Below are 19,842 nucleotides of genomic sequence, written 5' to 3'. Positions count from 1 at the left end.
TATTTCACATACTTTAATTTCGAGAACCAAAATACACGAATCAGAAATTATAATTTTCTTTATTTTACGAACTATTAATGCGTATAAATCATTAAAGCTAATAGTTTATTACAACTTACAAGCAATGAGAGTGGGATTTGATATCTCTAGACTAAAAGGCTACATTTAAAATTTAAACTGTCAAATTGTATTCATTAATTGAAAAATGATAGAGATTGTATTCAATAAATAATTCATGCAATTATTGAAATCTGAATAGTTAAATTTCCAATCAATGGTTATAGTCATTTTCTAGTTATTAAAATAAGCCACAATTATTTTTTTTTTAAAAAAAAAAGAAAGATAGCCGTGACAATTTCATAAGAGTCCATTCCCTTTGTGTGTATTAGAAAAGAGAAATACAAAGCTGTAGCATCAATAACACATGTTCAGAAATAAAATTAAGGACTTTTAAGAGGATACATAGCATAAAAACAGTGTCAGAAAAACCGGACTAGCTGCTCTTTTTTATCTCAAACAAATATTTGAGTTCCATGTGACACCTTCTATCATCGTCTTCAAACTGTAAGACAGCAACCACACATGAACAATTTATCAATCTATATGGATCAAATGTACAAATTATATGAAGTAAATCTCAACATTTTTTCCTGTAACTTGAATAATGGAAGCTCTTCATATTTTCAAGGATTAAATATGTTTTTGGTTTCTTAACTTTCAGTGAAAATTAGAATTAGTCCCTCTTCAAAACTTTGGTCCAATTTAGTCCTTCAACTTTAGAAATGTATGAATTTAATCCTTTTAACCAAATTTTGTTAACTTTACTTGATGTTTCAAACGTGTTTCTCAGTTGACATTAAAGCAAATATGTGTCAAACAGTGTAAACAACCCAAATGCTATTATAAAACGTGCTTGAAACATCAAATAAATCTAACAAAATTTAGTTAAAAGGACTATAATTATACATTTTTAAAATTGGGGAAATAAATTGGGTCAAACTTTTGAAGAGGGACTAATTCCAACTTTCGCTGAAAGTTAAGAGACCAAAAACATATTTAACCCTATTTTCAAACATTTTGGATTTAGATTTTATAATGACTATATCAGATTGAAATATATAGTGACTGCAAAATATGTAAAGGAAAATTAAATAACCAATTCTTTTGAGGGTGCTATGTGGGAAATGCAAAGGTCGTATCTTTTGCTTATTTCAAAATTTTAACCTTTTCATTACTATCTAATAAACAAAATGAATCATAATTTGTAAAAGTCATCACAACGTGAAAGAAGTTTCGGATCATCCAATTGACAAATTCAACTGTACTTACAAATACCTTTAGTTTGGCTGAGTAAACACCCCTTGCAAGTGCACCAGAGGGAGTGGTATCCTCCTTCAAGGTATACACATATGGCTCCTTTTGAGGAGCAAAAGTACCCAACATTCCTTTGCTCTGATCAACTGAAAAATCCAAGAATAAAACCAAATTATCATTTGAAAATTTCAAAAGGAAATCATAACCATTTGGCCAATTTCTAAGAATATATGCCAATATATAAAACAGTAATTCAACTTAATTACCACCATCAATTTCTAATAAGCATTTTTTAGACATTCAATCTCAGGGTTAATCCTTTGTTTTTAATATAAAGTTCTGTGCTGCTAAAACTGAATTAAAATTCATCCCCTAGAAGGGACATTTACAGTACCTTTGTTCTCCATCATGGAGATAATAAAGCATTAAGGTAAAACAACAAAAACCTTGATCATTCAAAAGATAGTCTTTTAGACCAAACCTAAATGACCCAATACTTAGTACTATTTCAATTGCTTCTCAAACATACTGGAACTTAAGACTTTGGTTGACAAAGTTACATATTCAAGATTATCTAGCAACAGAAACAGAGTAAAGTGTTGATATTGTACCTTGAAGCCCTCCTTTCCACACAGTATTGGAGTATGTCAAGCCAGACACAATGTTGTGCAGAACACTAAATTTTAGCTTAAGCTGATAGCGAGATCCCTCTCGGAGAGTGAATAGAGTACAACCATTCCGATTTTCGGCCACAGGTAAAGGAGTAACAATTTCAGCAAAATCCTCAGAAATAATTCCTATGGAGTGGAATTTCACTTCAGGATCCAATTGACCTGTACAAGGAAACAAGTTGAGTAGAGGCAATCAAAAAGTTCTAAGAAACATAAACATGAGTACTAAACAAAACTCAAACAAACCCTCTAAACTTTCCAAGCAACCCAACAGCTTCTCCTTCCACCTCCTTAGGCTTTCATCCTCCTACACAGAAACAAGTAAGCTCAAAATCAGAAAAATACCAGTAAAAATAACTACTCTGTTAGAACATTAGTAGGAATCACTTTATTAACCAATGGTGTCATGTCATTTGCCTACGAGATAAACCCCTTGTGTTAAACAAATAAAATCCAATACAACATCAACAATTTAGCCACTCACTGCTTCCCGAAAAGCTCACATCTCAAAAGCTTCAAATAAAACGGTTTAAAAGTATTTAAAACCAGTTGAACCATTTTGTACACAGTTTACAGAGCTACATCGTTTCCCTTTGTTTGGCAGTTCCTTTTTAAACACTTAAACTACTTGAAAATGCAGCTTTACGGTTTAAGGGTGGATTCTTCACATAACCAATGACACTAAAACCCCATTCAAAACCCAGAAAACGTCAATCTTTCCGCCACCCCACAAATCAAAACATGAAAGAGGCTAGGTGGGAAATACGTGAAAGAAAAAAGAGGGTGAAGATCATAAAAACCTTGTCCAGTTCGATCTGCTCCTTGAGAGAAACAAGAGGCCCCGGAACAAAGAAACCATTTTTACTAACTCCAGTGCCTCCTTCTTCATCCTCGTCCACTTCTTCCTCCTCCGCTTTACCATCATCCAAAGCATCACTCACTTTCTCAGTCATTTCTTGTTTGGTTCCATCTGAAGGCCCTGCTTCTTCCTGTTCTCTCTTCCCATTCACACTTTCCATCTCTCTGTGTCTCTCTCCAATCAGAGAATATGAAGGTCTTGAGCTGCTCTTAGTGCTGTGTTATCTGTTACTCTTTGGTACAATGGAAAGGGTGTGTGAAAAGAAAGTAAAGCAAAGAAATGAGAAAATTTTGTTGGTTTGATTTTGATGAAAGGTGGAGAAAGAAGAGAAAATGGGTTTGTGAAGAGTTGAAATAACACTTTTGCCCTCTTTGCATCCTCCCACCACATCACAAGTCACTTTTGTTGGGAACTGTTTCTAAGCACAGCTGCTTCACACTGCTATTTAGTTTGCTCCCACTCAAGAAACTCACCACCTGATACATGATTTAACAAAATAAAAATAAAAGTAAAATAAACAGAAAAAAAAATCCAAAAGGTAAATGTGTAAATTCCTAAAAAAATTATTGTTTTCTTCTCTTTTATTATTAATCAAACACATTTGGATTTTTTTTATCCGACTTTATTTCCTTTTAGCAAAATTTACATAAAAACATTCATTAAAATTAAAAAAAAAATAATAATTCATTAAAAAATATTTTTTTAAACTAGAAATATATAGCTTTACCCTTTACACCCTTTTTTTTTCATTTGACTTCACTCAAATAATTTGATTTTGTTACATTTTTTATTTTCTATTTTATTTAGCTCTACGTTAACGAAATTTAAAAAAAAAAAAAAAAAGAGGTAACAGTGCCAAATTCAAACTGTTTTGTGTCTGTGTTTGAGTTTGAAGATAACAGACAGGAACTATTGAGGGTGCATGTGTCTGTTTCTATTTGAGCATTTTCTTTCACATTTGTACCCACTCTGTCGGTTATCCTCTCTAGGCATATGCATCCTATTCCTTTCCAATTTGAATTTTTCCTACTCCCAAATGTTCAAATTCTTATTTCATATTTCCTCCAATAAAGTTACATTTCTTTATCTATTTTAAATATTTAAATAAAGATATTTACTAAAAAAATAATGTCAAGTCTAACCAAAAGTTGGAAGAAGTAATATGTTATAGTTCTTAAATGTGAAATATGTTAAGGATTTAGAATAAAAATTAAAACCACTTAGAATTAATAAGTATTTATCATGAGAAATTAATAGGTTTGTCTGTAACCATGTGCATTTATCACGTGAAATTACGATGTTAATTACACAGAAATTCCCAATATGAAATTAGAATTAATAGGTCATACTATTTCAATTTCAAACTTCATTTCCATGTCAAACAAACATGAATCAATTGTATGTTTAAACTTTTTTGCAGTGCCCTTATTTTATTTAAACACAATTTCGTTTAGTCTGAAAAACTGCAGTACATTTATGACAGATGTGTCGCGGATCATGAACAATTGTTACGATGTTATTTTTCTCAAAAAGTCGAGTCAAATCCGACAGTGGCACATCCTTGGGTCTCCCGTTCTTTAACAGTTTTTTAGGGTACATATGTTACCTTTAGCCGTAAGCATTGATGTTATTTTCATTTATTGTAATATTTTATTGAAATAATTTTTAAAAGCTAAAATAATCTTATCGTAAATTCTAAAAACTGATATGAAAGAATTTCAGTAAAACTATTTACAAAAGAGGATTATCCAAACATATCCTTAAAAAAGATTGTATTCAATTCAAGGAAGAAGAGGAAGGGAAGAAAAAGCAGCTGATGACAACGAAGAAAAAGCAAATCATGAAGCATGCTTTTCTTATTGAACTCGGGAAGACATGGAAATCATACATGAAATGAGTGTCGGTAACACATTAACTAACAACACTCTTTTTTTAGCATTCTTCTCTTGTTTAGAATTTATGGGTATGGTATCCTTCTACTAATTTGTGAACAAGACCGGCGGCAAATAGAAAAATAAAACCAAACTCACCTCACTTTTACCTGAATAATATGACAGAGTGTGAGAGGGAGTGTTGGTACATGAATTTATGAAAAGAGTGAGACAGAATAACAATAATGTACGCTGAGTGAATCATCTGAAAGGTTCAACTGGAGCCGATTCTTCAAGAAAGTTGGCTGTCTCAAAACATTCTGCAGCTTCTAGCATTGTACCCTCGTCCTTGTGGAAAATGCCAAGATTATACCATGCAGAAGCGTTATATCTGTCATGCCGTAGTGCATCCATCAGAAAGCTTCTGATAGCAGGATTTGACCGATTACTGCACCTCCTAAGGACCACCGCAGTAGAGATCAAGCTAGGGACATGTCCGGGATCTATATTCAAAGCATCACGAAAAGCTTTTAAAGCCTCTTCGTGAACCCCCTTTGCTTCGTACATAGTACCTGCCATATCCAACAAAACCCATTAATACCAAATAAACATAACAGGTAAAAAGTTGACTTTAAACTTAATCCATCCTCAAAAAACCTGTATGTAAGATGAAATTTACATTTATATATATATATATATATATATATATATATATATATATATATATATATATATATTTTAAATTTGACGGTCGAGACATCGAAAAATTATTGTGTATTAACCATTTAGCAATTCAGCCAGCATAAAACATGGTTTTACTGTTTAAAGCACCTGTATTTTAAAGACTTTTGCTGAGGTGTAATTGTTTTTTTAATTGTTTTAGTTGTGAAATAGGCATAACCTAGTTAATCATCGCAATAATGAAAATTTTGACTGTAATTTTTTTTATAAGACATGCTTTGCCAGACACGACGACGTGATATCTTGGTACCTCAGTGCATCTAACTTATTATACAGCTAACTATAGCCAAAAGTACTATTTAGAATTTCGACAATATCTGCCATTTTCCCAAGTGATTATAAACCATTTAGGTCCTTTCCACAATTCATGAACTAAAAAATAAACCATATTAATTACCTATTGCATGACATCTAGAAGCAGAGTATAGTTTGATGGCCTTAGATTTCGAAAGACACACCTCTGCATCATGCCATCGTGACAGACTTATGTAAACATACGCAAGATCATGCCATATTTCTATTTCCATGTTCCTAGCATGATCTATGTAGTCCTGTTACAAAAAAGCATGAGAAGGAAGGGTTAAGCAGAAAGCCAAAAATAAAAAAATAAAACTCAACTGGCAATTTCAACTCTGTATTATAAACTAATCAGCATTACAGCCAACCGACCTTATATAGCGTCTTCCTTGAACCAAACGTCTTTCTCTGAACTAGGAGAATAGCAAGAAGGTGAGTATATGTTTCAATGGCAGTTTTTAACTGGCCCTGCACTATTTGTAGTTTAGCTTTTGTTCGTAGTAACTCTCCTTGATCCCATATTCCAGTCTGATCCAAGGCCTCCTTGAGGATAGATTCAGCATCTAAAAACTGTTTCTGAGCAGATAATATTCGGGCTAACAATAACCACCCTTTAACACTAGACCCAGCTTCCAAGTTTAGAAAGCATTTTGCATAATGAAGTGCCGCATCCAACTTCCTTTGCTCTGCATATTCTAAACTCAAACTGTATATTACAAGGGGGTTACTCATTCCAGTCACTTTGTGTGCAGTTTCCAGAGAATGTAGTGCCTCGGTTTGTTTCTCAACCCTCTCAGAATTAGAAATACAAAATTTTGAGTGTGTTGAAAGTGAAACACCAAGTAAGCAACTAGAAAGACCTTCCAACTGATTACATTTCCCATCCAAGTTCTCAAGCACCTTGCGAGCTAAGCTTGCCCCATCTTTTGCAAGATCAGGGTTCTCACAACAAATCTTAGAAGCAATTAACAAAGAGGGAACATGTTTTGGGTCCTCTTTACTCAACAATTTTCTAAGAAGATTCAATGCTACCAAGTCCTTACCTGCTCCATAATAACAAAGAGATAAGGCCTGGTATCTTTCTCTACGATTGACAGTCCCAGGGAGTAATTCTTCCCATTGATTGGCTAAAGCTGTCAAGTCCCCTGAAACAGATAGAGCAAATGCAAGGTGATCCAAAATTGATGGATCCCACTCAAGTTTATTTAGAGTAATTTTTCTTAGCAAAATCATTAGAAGGAGTATAGCCTCTTCTAAGTTATTTCTAGGTACAAAAGAGTTGTCCATATGGGAACGAAGATTCGAGGGGATTGCTTCCCCTCCACTATACAGAAGAAAAACAACAAATTCTTTCTGAATCCTTGCTATGGTTTTTGCATCAAGATTCCATTTGTGTAGGAGTGCACGCCGGTAAGACAAAATGACATCACGGGGAGAATCAGCAAGTTTCCACAAATCTGGAAGTAGCTCAACTACCTTACTCAAAGTCTCCTGCAATTTACCCTCGTTGCCAAAGTTTTGAGGCAAGCCTTCAGGGAATGAAGATTCAACTGTGTCCAGAATAACTATACAAGTTTGGGCAGCTTCTGCAAGAAGATAGAAAATAAATTAGATAATATTTTATCTTCCTCTACAAAAACGAAAGTTTTAACGTTCAAACTTCTTCAATGTCCCACTGCAAAACCTAAAGTTTTAACATTCCAGTTTCTGGGGTGCTTGTCCATTACTCCATTAATTATCAATTCGAGGGATGGGCAAAGGTAGATAGTGTGAAAAAATGTTTAAGTAAATCGGAAAAACCACTATATGTCCTATTGTGATGGGAATAAATTACAGGGGATCAGTATGCATAGCAGATACAAGATCAATGCTTGCACATCAAGTTAAAATCAAAAGCACGCAAAAGAAACTATGCATGACAGACATACAAGTCTTTTCAATGAGCGGAATTTCAGTTCAAAAAGAAAATATGAAAGAAAAACCACAGGTTCCTTTAAGCTATAGAACAATGAGCAGATCTATGAATAAATAAGCAGTGAGGGTACCTTTAAACCTCCCTAGAACCTGCAAGCATTTAGTTTTTAGGAAAATTGCTTCCAACAGTAATCCAGCCGTGTACATGGACATTGGGGGAGTAGCATAATAATAGGAGTGCTTTTTGGGGCGTTCTCTGCTTTTGGCAAGGGAAATTTTCATCTTGGAAGTCACAGCGCCTATATTTATTTTCTCATAAACACGTAAAGCAGCTTCTATATTCCCTTTATGATATTCATCTCTTCCTAACAGAGCACTAGCTTCCTGCAAGCATGTACAAGATCGCATCAAGTCCAATAAATTAGATCATCAAACGGCCACATATGTCAGCCATCTGAAAGAAACCTAGGGTTCTCCATAGCACACATGATAAAATGAAACAAAAAATACCGTTAGTTAAATAGACACTCAGAGCTCTCAACTATCCACAAATAAAAGTCACACAGAAAATTCTGAAAGTTGATATAATCTGTGAATAACTTAACAAAGAAGCAAAGGACTTGGATCTCTCTGGAGTAAGTAAGCAAGAGCAAAGCATAGTACATCAAAATCTAAGTTATGATTCAGGGTATCATCAAATGAAGAAAGCAAGGGATTTTTGAAGAAACCAACCTCATTGTCCAAGATGCCACTCTCACGCAAAGACAATTCAGTTTCGTCTATTTTACTAGAATCAGACCCCAACATCTCAATTTCTCCATCGAGGCCAGAACGCCCACTCGCCGTTGATGAATAAAATTCCCTGATTCCAAGAGATTCCGAGGAAGGAACCGTTTCATCCTCACCTTTCACCGGCTCCCTCACACACAGACACTTCATCATCTTCTGCAATCTCCTCCCCTGCTTAACCCTACTCCCCATGCCGCCTCAAAAACCTCTTCTCCGCAACAATACTGTCACACATTCAATTCAAACCGCAATCAACACCTTTTCCTAATTCCTAATTCCCAATTCATATTCATTTAATTCATACCGAATTTTCTGATTTCACAATCAATAGCGATAGCTTTCCTATTTTATTAGGTTCAATTCGAATCCGTTATAAAAGGAAACCAAGAGAAATTAAAAAATTAAAAAAAAAAAAATCTGACAAGGTTAGATTAGACCACGACTTTATCGGAATTAATACATCATCCGATTAGAATTTTAATTAATTAATTAATGTCACAAAATCGAACTCCACAGGCGATAATATAATACCTCGCAACTGTCAAATTAAATAAACGACCACAATTACAAAAAGAAGAAAAATCATCCTACAACAATCAACCGTGAGAGAACTCGTAAGTCGTTACAGAAATCATTAGCAATCGGAAGAAAGAAAGAAATAAGGAGTTGCCTTTTGTTTATAGTAGAAGAAAAGCAGAGTGTTGAGGAATGACTGGGGACACTAACAGTAACCGCCATTTCTGAGTTTGTTTTCTTCTTTTCTACAGTGGAAGGAACCTTTGAATGCTTTGAGTGAATAAAAGCATTGAAAGCTTTTTTCTCATCTTTTGCTTTTCCTTTTTCGCTTATTTTATTATGCTTTGGTTTGAGATGGGAACGAAACTGTTACTGTTAGCGGTGTTTGCTTGGGAGAGAAACTGGAAGCGTATGCGAGAAGACACGAATTTTCATAGTTGGAAGGCAATCGCACGTGGAAAGTTCGTTTTGTTTTACGGTGGGTCCCACTTTGGGAAGCACGAAGATAGTTGGTTGACACGTGGCGTGAATCTTCTGGGTTCTTGCGCTGGCACTTGAACGGCCATTAACTATACTTTGTCTTCTCTTAACAGCTACCAGGTAACAACCCATTCTAATTAATTTATATAATTAATTAATTGAGTTGACATATGAACGATATAAAATTTTCTTGCATTTATAATCACCATTTTTTTCACCAAACTTTTGTTTGACGAAAATAATGGATATTTTTAAATCCGTTGAATAATATAAGACAATTTTGTGATTTATGATCTATCTAATGGGTGAAAAATAAAGTGATAGACCAAAAGTAAGATTCTGGATTATCTAATAGGTGGAGAGGGTTGATTGGGTTGTGACATAAATAATATAAAATAATAATAATAATATTAATACTAATAATTATTTATTTAAACTAATTATATTTTGTTATTAAAATATGATAATTATTCAAATTTTTTAATTATTTTTTTAATTTATCAAATTTACAACATTATTATTAAATTTCATGATTTTTTTTTGTTTTTTTTTTTTATTTCTAATTATCTTTCTCTCTATACCAACAACATCACTTTTACTTTTCTTTCTTCTCAAGTCGGTTTTCTCTCTTAAAAACATACATAACCTAACTCAATCCACTAAATGGTAATAAGTGTTACGTATATAGTTCATTTTGTCTCCTTTAATATTAGATTAATTGTTTATCTTTTTATGAAGTGGTGGTTGTTATTCTCTGTTAGGCATTTTATCTCGTTTTTGTCCTTCTCATGGTTTTATGAGTATTTTAAATATTTAAGACACAAAATAATTCTTTACCTATGTTATTCAAGTAAACTTTATCGTATAACGTATTTAATATACAAGTAAACTTTATTTTTGTAATTTATTATTGTTGCACAATGCTTATTTATTCAAATAAGAGAATATTAAGTATGATATATTTTCAGAAAACATATTCTTTAAGTATGTATAACAAAATCACATCCATTTATTTTGGTACAACGTGTTATTCATTACCAAAAATGTGGTGGGATTTGTAACGCCCCGAAGGTGGAGTTCTTATGAGTTAGGCTACCGAAAAGCAAATGCATTTGTTGATATGAGTAGCCAAATCAATTCCTTTAAGTTATCCTTCAACTGTATAGTCTCATACCTATACAGTCTCTAGATCCCTCTCATTTCGGTGTATGTTCGATTCGTCCACGTGCCCCTTCCACTGGAAGTCTGCCAGGAGCCGCTCCTTGTTTATGTCTCTTGCACCGAAGATCACTCCCCGTCCTCGTCAGTGTCCGGGTGTGACATGCCCACCAGCTTTTGCATGGTTTGTCCTCGAACCACACCGTACTGGAAGAGGCTAGCCACCAATTTTTTTAATTTTGACTCGTCCTATTAATTATAAGTTGATAAGTTAGTCCACTGATTTTTTTAATTTTGTTTAAACTTTTTAATGTTTAAAATTTTTAATATATATATATATATATATATGTTTTTAATTGATTAATTAATATTTCTAATCAAATAAATTAAAATTATTATTATATTTACTTGTTAATTTAGTCTATTATGATTAATAGTTGAAACTTAATTTGTAAGTATTAATGATTTAAATTATAATGATATTACATCTTTGCATTCTTGAAGTAATAATATATAAAAAAAAAGGTTTAATTGCTTATTTCATCCTTAAGTTAGTGGGTTTTTTCAGTTTATTACCCGGTTTTAAAAGTATATATATTGAATTCCAAAGTTGTAAAAATTGTATCAATTTAGTCATCTCCGTTAAATGGATAGTAACATAGTTAAATCCAAACTGATGTGGAAAAAAACTCTGCAGTTTTTCTTCTCTCTCCTCAACTTTTTCTTCCATCCCTCACCTTGTTCTCTCTCCTCAACTTCAACTTTTGTACATTCCAATCTTTTAAGTTTTTTCTTCTCTCTCTCCTCTGTTTCTCCTCTCTCTTATGTTTCTTTAACATGTATTTTTTTCTCTCTCTTCTTGTTGAAGACTTACCACCCTCTTTCATAATTCTTTCCTCTCCCACTATAACACCTCCTTTCTTTCTCTTTCGCTATCGATGAGAAGACAACCTTATTTGGAAAGATGCAAGAATCATAATAATGTCACTAAATTTTTTATGTGGAAGTTTTACTATTAATAAGATCTCATTCTTTAACTTAACCATAAGGTAATTTCTGTAGTATCCTCTCTCTGAAATTGATGAAGATTAGTATGTTGCGGTTACATGAATCCAATTCACGAACAGTAGTCAATTTTTCATGTTGATGAAGAGCGATTTCAATTTCCTTCTGTCGAGTTCATCCAACGCACTACCAGTGACATCTTCTCTTTTTCATATTTGGTTTCTCTCTGTCACCCTCAGTGTTACTGACGCCTCCAACACCGCCCTCATCATCGCTGGAAACTTTACTTATCCAATATTTGCCGCCACCGCCATCTTCAACAACACAACTTCCTCTGGTGGTGGAAATGATTATGTCTCTGTCGTCAGAATCTCTACACGTCCATTTCCATTGTTCGGTTTTTTACTATCACCTCCAGTTCCCAAAGTGGCATCTCAGTCACCGTCGTTTCCATTTGCAACTGTGCCTGGAGCGACGCCATTTTTGTCGTTTACAAGCGACAATGACGAGTACGATGGAGATGAGGGACATCGTTATAGTGCCTCAACGAGCGAAGAAGTTAGGAAGGAGAGACATTGTTATCATTATCTTCTGCTTTTGATGAAATCCAATTTTGTGCTTTCCTCTACCACCATAGACAGTACCAGTGATGACGACGATTGTTCGTCTCTACATCTTTCCCTCACAACAGAACCAACAGTGGATGAACTTGAAGGAAGGGGAAGTTTGAGGTAGTTGTTGATCGATTTAAAAATTTGGAAATTAGGGTTTGATAATTCCAAACTAGTGGAATGAGCAGCATCATACAATGAGATGGAAAAACAAAAAACAAAATAGACAAATCCCAAGTATAAAGTAAATTAATTAAAAAAAACATTTCTGAGGTAATGAAATTAAATGAAATAGACAAATCCCATTTCTAATTCCACGGGTATAATGAAATTAAATGAAATTAAATGAAATAAAAAAAAATTGTTGTTTATACTATAGGTGCGAGTAGAGCCCTCGCGCCCTATTTATACTATAGGTGCAATCATTATTTTTACACCTCAACAAAATGTTTCTTGTGAATATAATCAAATTTATCTCCTCCTTACTTAAGTTTTACTCACTTAAACATTGAGCATTTTCATAATGCTTAAATGACATATATTACATTTATTTTAATAAGTTAGAGAAATCCAATTATCAGTACAATAAACTCTTAAGCAATCATTTCACCCTTAAGTGTCTTAACATATATATAGTTCCATGATTTTCCTAAACTCCATGATATATGTTACATTGCCATCATCTTCACTTAATCAAACACCATGTCAATAAGTGATATCACTTATTTTTAATTAAAACTCATATCTCAAAACTTGTACTAACTACTAGATATAATATTGTGTTAAAATGAACCAATGTGAGTGTATTGTAGTTTTTTTCTCAATAATATCTCAAAATAGTTAATTGATCTAATGTATCTACGATAATCTTGTTAGTTTAACTCTTTAAAATAGAGATATAGAGAATTTTATTTTAAAAAAAATTAAAAGGATTTGGTTTTTAAAATCACCATTTAACTCTTTTTGTTATGCTTTACTCGAAAATTAAGCTACCATGGTGGTTATTAGTATAATTCTTCGTACCTCCTTTTAGAAACTTGAATTTTTATTTATAAAGATATTATATGCTTTTTCTCAAGTGGAATGAAGAGATAGAAATTGTGAAAATCATTTCTCTACTCGTAAATAGATTATGTTTCAAGTTTTAGGAGATTTTAGAAACTTGAAATTTTATTAAATTAATTTTAAAATTATTTCTTTTCCTCTTGTAATCCTAATAGAAAAATGGTCACTCCCTCTCCTTTATTAAATTTATTTTATTTCATTCTTTCAATTAAACAAGGTGTATATGATTTTCCCTTTTATATCCTTTATAATTCGTTTCTTTAAACCAAATAGTATAATTATAATTTTTCCATTGTCCTCTTTGAACCAAATAGTTGCTTGAATCTAATACCTTACTTAAAGAAATCCCTCTTCTGTATAAATTGTTTCATTCATAAAACTTAGATTTAAGATGTTAATTAAAGAATCTAATCCATCTTTATAAAGCTTAAATTTAAGATGTCGTTTAAAGAATCTTCGCTGGAACTAACACTTTATTTATTATATCAGCATGTTAGATGTACTAAAATTTCCGCAACAGAAATGAAAATATTTTTCTAATGTAATCCCTTTTAGTTAAAAAGCATGTAGATTAAAAAATAAAAACTTCACATGTTTAATATTTTAAAAATATGTATTAATAATTGTTTTCCATTCATAATACCAAATTAAGTAAGGATACACTAGTGGGTAATATCATAAAACATTCATTACTTCAAACAATATTACCTATAAAGTTTTTAAATGAATATATGTAATAGTTTATTTATAAATTATTTACATTTTTAATTAATCTCAATTTATTATTTTAAGGTGGTTCACACATTTATAAATTATTTAAATTTTATTATTTTGAAAAGCCATACAAACCAGTGGAAGTAATACCCGTGAACACTTTATTACTTTGCATCATCTCCACTTTCTTATCTTTTATTTTTATATCATTTCTTTTTTTTTTTGGGTTAAATATGTTTTTGATTATTTAACTTTGAGTAAAAATTAGAATTAGTCCATCTTCAAAACATTAGACTAATTTAGTTCTCAAACTTTAAAAATGTATGAATTTAGTCCTTTTAACCAAATTTTGTTAACTTTATTTGCTGTTTCAAACACGTTTCTAAGTTAACATTAAAGCAAATATGTGTCAAACAGTGTAAACAACTCAAATGCTATCATGAAACGTACTTGAAACATCAAATAAATATAACAAAAATTAGTTAAAAGGATTAAATTCATATATTTCTAAAGTTTGAGGACTAAATTAGACTAAAGTTTTGAAGAGGAACTAATTTCAATTTTCACTTAAGGTTAAAGGACTAAAAATATGTTTAACCTTTTTTCTTTGCCCAAATAGAGTGTGTAAATTAATGTAGCATTCTAAATAAATAAATGTTATAGCCAAAACTTGTGACTCTGCCCGAGAAGGAATGGGCCTGTATCAAATTCATAATCAAGCCCATAATCACTCCACTTCAATATAATCTCACATTCCACAGTTCTTACTCTCTCAATTCTCTTTCATTCTCCAAAAACATTCTTTACAATTTCTCTTTATCTTTTTTTCACGATGATCAGTGACCATTGTTGAGATCACACGGAGAACTCTTCAATTCCAACATATAAAAACCTTCTATGTAAAATTTTTGTGGGATTGAGTGTTGGAGCCAAGTTGAGAAAATAGGATATGTCTATCACAAAAGGAAAGTTAATTCTATTAATTTTTAAGTTTTTAAATTGATAAATTAAACTTTGATAACATGGTTTCATGAATTGTTTGATTTTAGTTGGATGAGTTGATATGTGGGATTTTGGTTTTCTTGTTTATAGTTTTTCTATTCTGTTTTTCTAGTTATCTTAATAAAATCTTAATGTTTAATTAACTAACAATCAGATTAATCTAAGATATATTGATATATTTTCACCATTAGGATTATCAATTAAATAACTGTGTTTAGAGAATTACTATCGCATTTTTTAAGGAACTCAACACTATTTTATTTTTGTTTCTGAGTCATCTCGAAAAAAAATATTAAAATTCATGTTTTATTAACTGTGGGATCAAACTAAATTTTTTTTCAAATGGGTCCTAGATATATCGTGATTTACTTTGACCGATCAAATCTTTAATTAGAGGTCTATAATTAGATCATTTTTTCATGTAATATTCTTGTAGTTCAAGTTGTTGACAACTTTAACCTTTGTTATTTGTTTGGTACATAACGTTTTTCATAGTTATCTAATTGAGTTGATTCATTTTGCATTGTGTGACTCATTCAATTATATTTAATTTAAAGGCAAAAACATACTTATTTTTAGTTTTGCAAAAGTTGCAATTTCTTTTTTCTTTTTGTTAAATTCTGAATAGTTCATACATATGTTAAGTTGTTATGCAATATACCTAAGAAAGTGGTATGAGAATTTATGATGAACGAACTTTATTGTAGGAGTAATATGGATTGTAAACTTGGTGAAACAAAGATATGACGTATGTATATTTATATATTGAGATTGATAAGTATGATGCGATATGAAACTTTATGTTGGTCGTAATTGATCATGAACATGATATTACTAAGTATGAATGAATACAAATATGAGTGATTGTTTGGTATTAGGATCTTGTTGTGGAATCATGTTTATGAAGAAAAGTATGTGTTTGGCATAATTCTAGGAAGCTTGTAGAAAGATTCTACAATGATGTTCCTTTAATGTATACATTGATGTAAGGATTCATGTGAAGAGATATCTTGATACACTAATAATCATTCACACTCATGTATAGTAAAATGAGTTATGTGATGAGAGTAGTAAAAGATCGTAGGTTGAAGGTTGTATAATGGCCTCAAATGCAAAACACATTAATCTTGTAATTGGTATAGTGAAACCCTCTCATAGTGTCTCTGCCCAACAATAAAGGTTACCAAAAGTGTATGTTTCCAATGATTTTAACATCATTAATTATATATATCTAGATAATTAAGTCTAGTTTTACTTTGTTTGTAAAATATATTTTCTGAATGTTTAGTGATTAGTTTATGTTGAATTGAGATAATAATATAACAATTCATTAATATATGATATTTCTTCTTAAATTTAGCTTATTTTTACAAATTTTGTAGTTTGTATTGTTTGTATATTTGCAATTATTATAATTTATTAGTGTGAACACGTAAAAATACAGAACTTAAACTACCAACAAAAAAGTGATGCAATCACGTAGATATAAAATCATGAATAATATTTGTTTTAATCTTTTGTAAAACTATATAGCCTTGTTATCAATTTTAAGTTCCTCGAATTGGAAATGTAAAATATTTTATTTCATATACTAGTATGTAATGTATAATTAATAGTTTTGAATGTTACAGAGGAGGATTGTATAATTTGTTTCTATTTATAATTTGATAAAATATTTCACATTCTTATGTAATTATGTAATGTAATGATATGATTGAATAGATTATGTCTTATTAATTAATTGGATAGTTACTGTAATAAAAAACCAACTAGGATAAATTAGTTAATTCTATTAATATTAATTACCCATTAGTAAATTCTTATAAATTCTCACTTAATTTGATGTTAGTAAATATGTTAAGGAAACTGAAGAAAAGAATCTTCTTAGTAAAAATGAATATAGTGAAGATATATTATATTTTAATGAATAAATTTATTTATCGTATTTAATTTTTCCCCTTTTTTTATATATAGGTAGACTTATATATTTATTCTTTTTTATATTTATTTGTTCTTTATGTATTGTTATTTAATATTTAATATTGATATTTGTATAAATATATATTTTTAACATTTGAGATTAAAAATATCTTTTTTACAATGAATTATCCATAATATTAGAATTTTTACTTTTTATAAAATATTATTTAATTAATATTTGTACACATATAATATGAGTATATCTACTTACAAATATAAATGAAAATAGGCATGAAGATAATTTAACTTGCTTGTCTTATTATCCTGTCATTCCTAATGTTATGGCTGTAGTAGCATCAAATTTTGTTAACTTTTAATATTTTTAATACAGTAATATCTTTATTTCATATAACACAAATATTCATATTATTATGCACCATAGTACTTCAAATAAGACTATTTCTTAAAACCAATGTGAGAAATAAAATAAAATAAAAAGTGTCTTCCTTCTAATATATTTTAGAACATCCATTTATAGATTTTAATCAAGGACTAACCAACCTTAACTTATATTATGAATAACCTTTTTCTTCTATGGTGTATTAATCATGACACTTACTAATAATTAAGAATCCAATTAAATTCTGGCTTGCATTTTTATATATTGTCTGTAAATTTATTATCATCATTAATTATAATTTATATTTTTTAAATCGTTATAATAAATAAACATCCACAGTACTATAATGTCTGTGGATGAAAGTTTTTTTAAAGTATTTACCAATCATATACAATTTATTCAATCTTACATTTTTTTTTCTAACTTACTTTTTCTATTAACCCATAATAAAGGTTAAAAACAAAATTGTGTACATTGGAAAAACGTTACACCTTCCGTCTTGCATATTAAGATTATTTTATAAAATAGTCATATTCTTTCAATAATTGCATCACTTCTCCTTTGAGATAGAAATTAAGAAATCTCAGTTTAACTCAATTTTTTTAACCACTAAAGTAGTAATCATCATAGGTGGACAAGATTATACATAAAAAAAAAGTACAAAATTCAACCAATGCTTATTTTTCTTTAAAACAGATTAAAATATTAAGAAAAGTTAATCATGTAATTATGTGTCATTTCATTTTCATCTCTGACTTTTTTTTACTAAATAATCCTTTTAACACTTATGCAATCAATTTATTTTGCTCAATTATTTTATTCCGTATTCAGTTCTTTTAATAACACTATTTTTTAAAATATTAAAAAAATTATTTAATCAATGAATTAATTTTAGGAGTTAGAATTTCAAATTTAATTGAATATGTAACTTTTATTGTTTATTTCAAATAAAATAGTATTTCTTTAAATTTACATATTTTACATTCACATTTTCAATGAAATTTTAGAATGACAAGAAATTTATACCAATCTTATGTTTGGTACTTTATATTTTGTATTTTTTGCATTAAAATAATTCTTTTTAATTAAATATTTGTTTTTATAAAAAGGAGGTACATATATAATTTTTCTAAGAGAATATTCATAATTGTTTTTAAAAATAATATAAGAACATGTTAATTTAAATATTAAAGCATTTAATTTTCACACAAAATTTTATTATATCTATCTATATGAGATACATCATTGATTCAGTGATAACACATGGCCAATTTTTAACCACTAAATAATTAAACCATTTATTTACTTTAAGACTCAAAATTATTTATATTTCAGTAATAATTTTCAATAAAACAATAATCAACAAACACACAAGAAGAAGGAATTAAAACAGAAAAGATAATTTTATAGAAAAAATTGAAAAAAAAAAAAGAAGAATGGGGATCCATACAAAGGTATCAGAAGTGACATGTGAATGGACTCATCACACATGATCTTCATCATGATGATCTTAGATATAAAAGTGGTTGCATGCATGTATGGATGGTCAGATGTCATAGACAAATGCAGATTCATCTTCCTCACTACTTTTTCCATTGATGGTAGTTCCTAGGAAGTCTACGTTAGCCATTTTTTTCTTTGCCCAGGCCTTATGTGTTAGTATTAACAAGAAAACAGTCTAATCATAGCTTTAAGAATTGGGCCAATTGGTTTGGGTTTACAATGTCAAAGAGGTGGGCCCCCTCCTTCTTCAACAAGAGGGTTAGCTCGACATACCTCTCGTATTTCTGCTGCTGTGACTCCTCTTGCAGGCTTGGCGATTGGCCCATTCTGCGGCCCAACAGAGTTCCTTTGCTGAGAAATTCATGGGCCAAGTACCCAGCCAGGAGCATGTTGGTTGAGACTGGGTCAGGATCAGGGCCCTCAAGCTTGGGCAATTTGGTAATTGTGGGCGAGGATATGGGTTTTTGGGAACCCTGATGCCTCTCCTTCCGCTTACCGCCACCGTTCAGTGGCAGTGGTACACGGCGAGAGGGAGGACGCATTGTTTTGGTACTCATTTTTTCTTCTACACTGCACACATCACCATCATCAGACAGAAAAAAAAAAATGAAAAATGAAAAATGAAAAAGGAATCTGAGTGTGGATGAACAGTGGAGTGAAATAAATGTAAATTGGAGAGAAGAAAAGCGATGATAACGAGGAAGAGGTAACGTTAGAATAATGAAGAAGTTATGGAGTGTGGTATTTATATTTGCTGACGCAACTAAATGGCCTTGATTACTAGCAGATATTACATTAATGCCAAGCGGTGCCAGTGAGTCATTTTTTCTGCCTTTTATATTTTGTCGTTCTTGTTTTTTATTTTTATTTTTTTAAAAATTATTTATTTATGTAATTTGAGATAACGATTTGAAACATTTTTTACATTCAATTTGGATAGAATTCTGTAACTTTAGGAAATTAAGATATATTAAAATTGAATTGTTTTTATCTTGAATTTCTTAAGTTTTAA

The 19,842-nt window shown here is 30.7% G+C and overlaps 3 protein-coding genes across 4 annotated transcripts; all 3 read right to left on the bottom strand.

The window, feature by feature from the left end:
• Positions 1-343: 343 nt before the first annotated feature.
• LOC106757195 (rho GDP-dissociation inhibitor 1) lies at positions 344-3,259 on the bottom strand. The gene is made up of 5 exons (XM_014639812.2): positions 2,786-3,259; positions 2,232-2,292; positions 1,926-2,147; positions 1,336-1,460; positions 344-562 (listed from the first exon to the last, which is right to left on the bottom strand). Exons 1-5 carry the CDS (start codon positions 3,002-3,004, stop codon positions 494-496), a joined length of 696 nt encoding a protein of 231 aa, XP_014495298.1. The 5' UTR covers positions 3,005-3,259; the 3' UTR covers positions 344-493.
• A 1,414-nt stretch (positions 3,260-4,673) lies between these two features.
• LOC106758016 (protein NPGR2-like) lies at positions 4,674-9,395 on the bottom strand. 2 transcript variants are annotated; one of them, XM_014640900.2, is made up of 6 exons: positions 9,127-9,394; positions 8,400-8,680; positions 7,799-8,051; positions 6,126-7,339; positions 5,854-6,007; positions 4,674-5,287 (listed from the first exon to the last, which is right to left on the bottom strand). In XM_014640900.2, exons 2-6 carry the CDS (start codon positions 8,646-8,648, stop codon positions 4,977-4,979), a joined length of 2,181 nt encoding a protein of 726 aa, XP_014496386.1. In that variant the 5' UTR covers positions 8,649-8,680; positions 9,127-9,394; the 3' UTR covers positions 4,674-4,976. The 2 variants fall into 2 exon arrangements, with proteins under 2 accessions (XP_014496386.1, XP_014496387.1); XM_014640901.2 differs by having other exon boundaries at positions 5,095-5,287; positions 5,915-6,007; positions 9,127-9,395.
• A 9,614-nt stretch (positions 9,396-19,009) lies between these two features.
• On the bottom strand, positions 19,010-19,372 carry LOC106757502. The gene has a single exon (XM_014640174.2). It carries the CDS (start codon positions 19,370-19,372, stop codon positions 19,010-19,012), a length of 363 nt encoding a protein of 120 aa, XP_014495660.2.
• Between the last annotated feature and the right edge of the window lie 470 nt (positions 19,373-19,842).

Source organism: Vigna radiata, chromosome 3 (genome assembly GCF_000741045.1).
Source record: "Vigna radiata var. radiata cultivar VC1973A chromosome 3, Vradiata_ver6, whole genome shotgun sequence".
In the NCBI taxonomy this organism is placed as follows: domain Eukaryota; kingdom Viridiplantae; phylum Streptophyta; class Magnoliopsida; order Fabales; family Fabaceae; genus Vigna; species Vigna radiata.
This window is presented reverse-complemented; position numbering and strand designations above follow the sequence as displayed.

Excerpts from the sequence above, each read along its gene's own strand:
- LOC106757502 (XM_014640174.2), bottom strand. The coding sequence starts at position 19,372 with ATGCGTCCTCCCTCTCGCCGTGTACCACTGCCACTGAACGGTGGCGGT.
- LOC106757195 (XM_014639812.2), bottom strand. The coding sequence starts at position 3,004 with ATGGAAAGTGTGAATGGGAAGAGAGAACAGGAAGAAGCAGGGCCTTCA. Across the intron at positions 2,293-2,785 it reads AGCAGATCGAACTGGACAAG|GAGGATGAAAGCCTAAGGAG; the intron begins GTTTTTATGATC and ends GTTTCTGTGTAG. Across the intron at positions 563-1,335 it reads TTTACTCAGCCAAACTAAAG|TTTGAAGACGATGATAGAAG; the intron begins GTATTTGTAAGT and ends GCTGTCTTACAG.
- LOC106758016 (XM_014640900.2), bottom strand. The coding sequence starts at position 8,648 with ATGGGGAGTAGGGTTAAGCAGGGGAGGAGATTGCAGAAGATGATGAAG. Across the intron at positions 8,052-8,399 it reads GTGGCATCTTGGACAATGAG|GAAGCTAGTGCTCTGTTAGG; the intron begins GTTGGTTTCTTC and ends ACATGCTTGCAG. Across the intron at positions 7,340-7,798 it reads GGTTCTAGGGAGGTTTAAAG|AAGCTGCCCAAACTTGTATA; the intron begins GTACCCTCACTG and ends ATCTTCTTGCAG.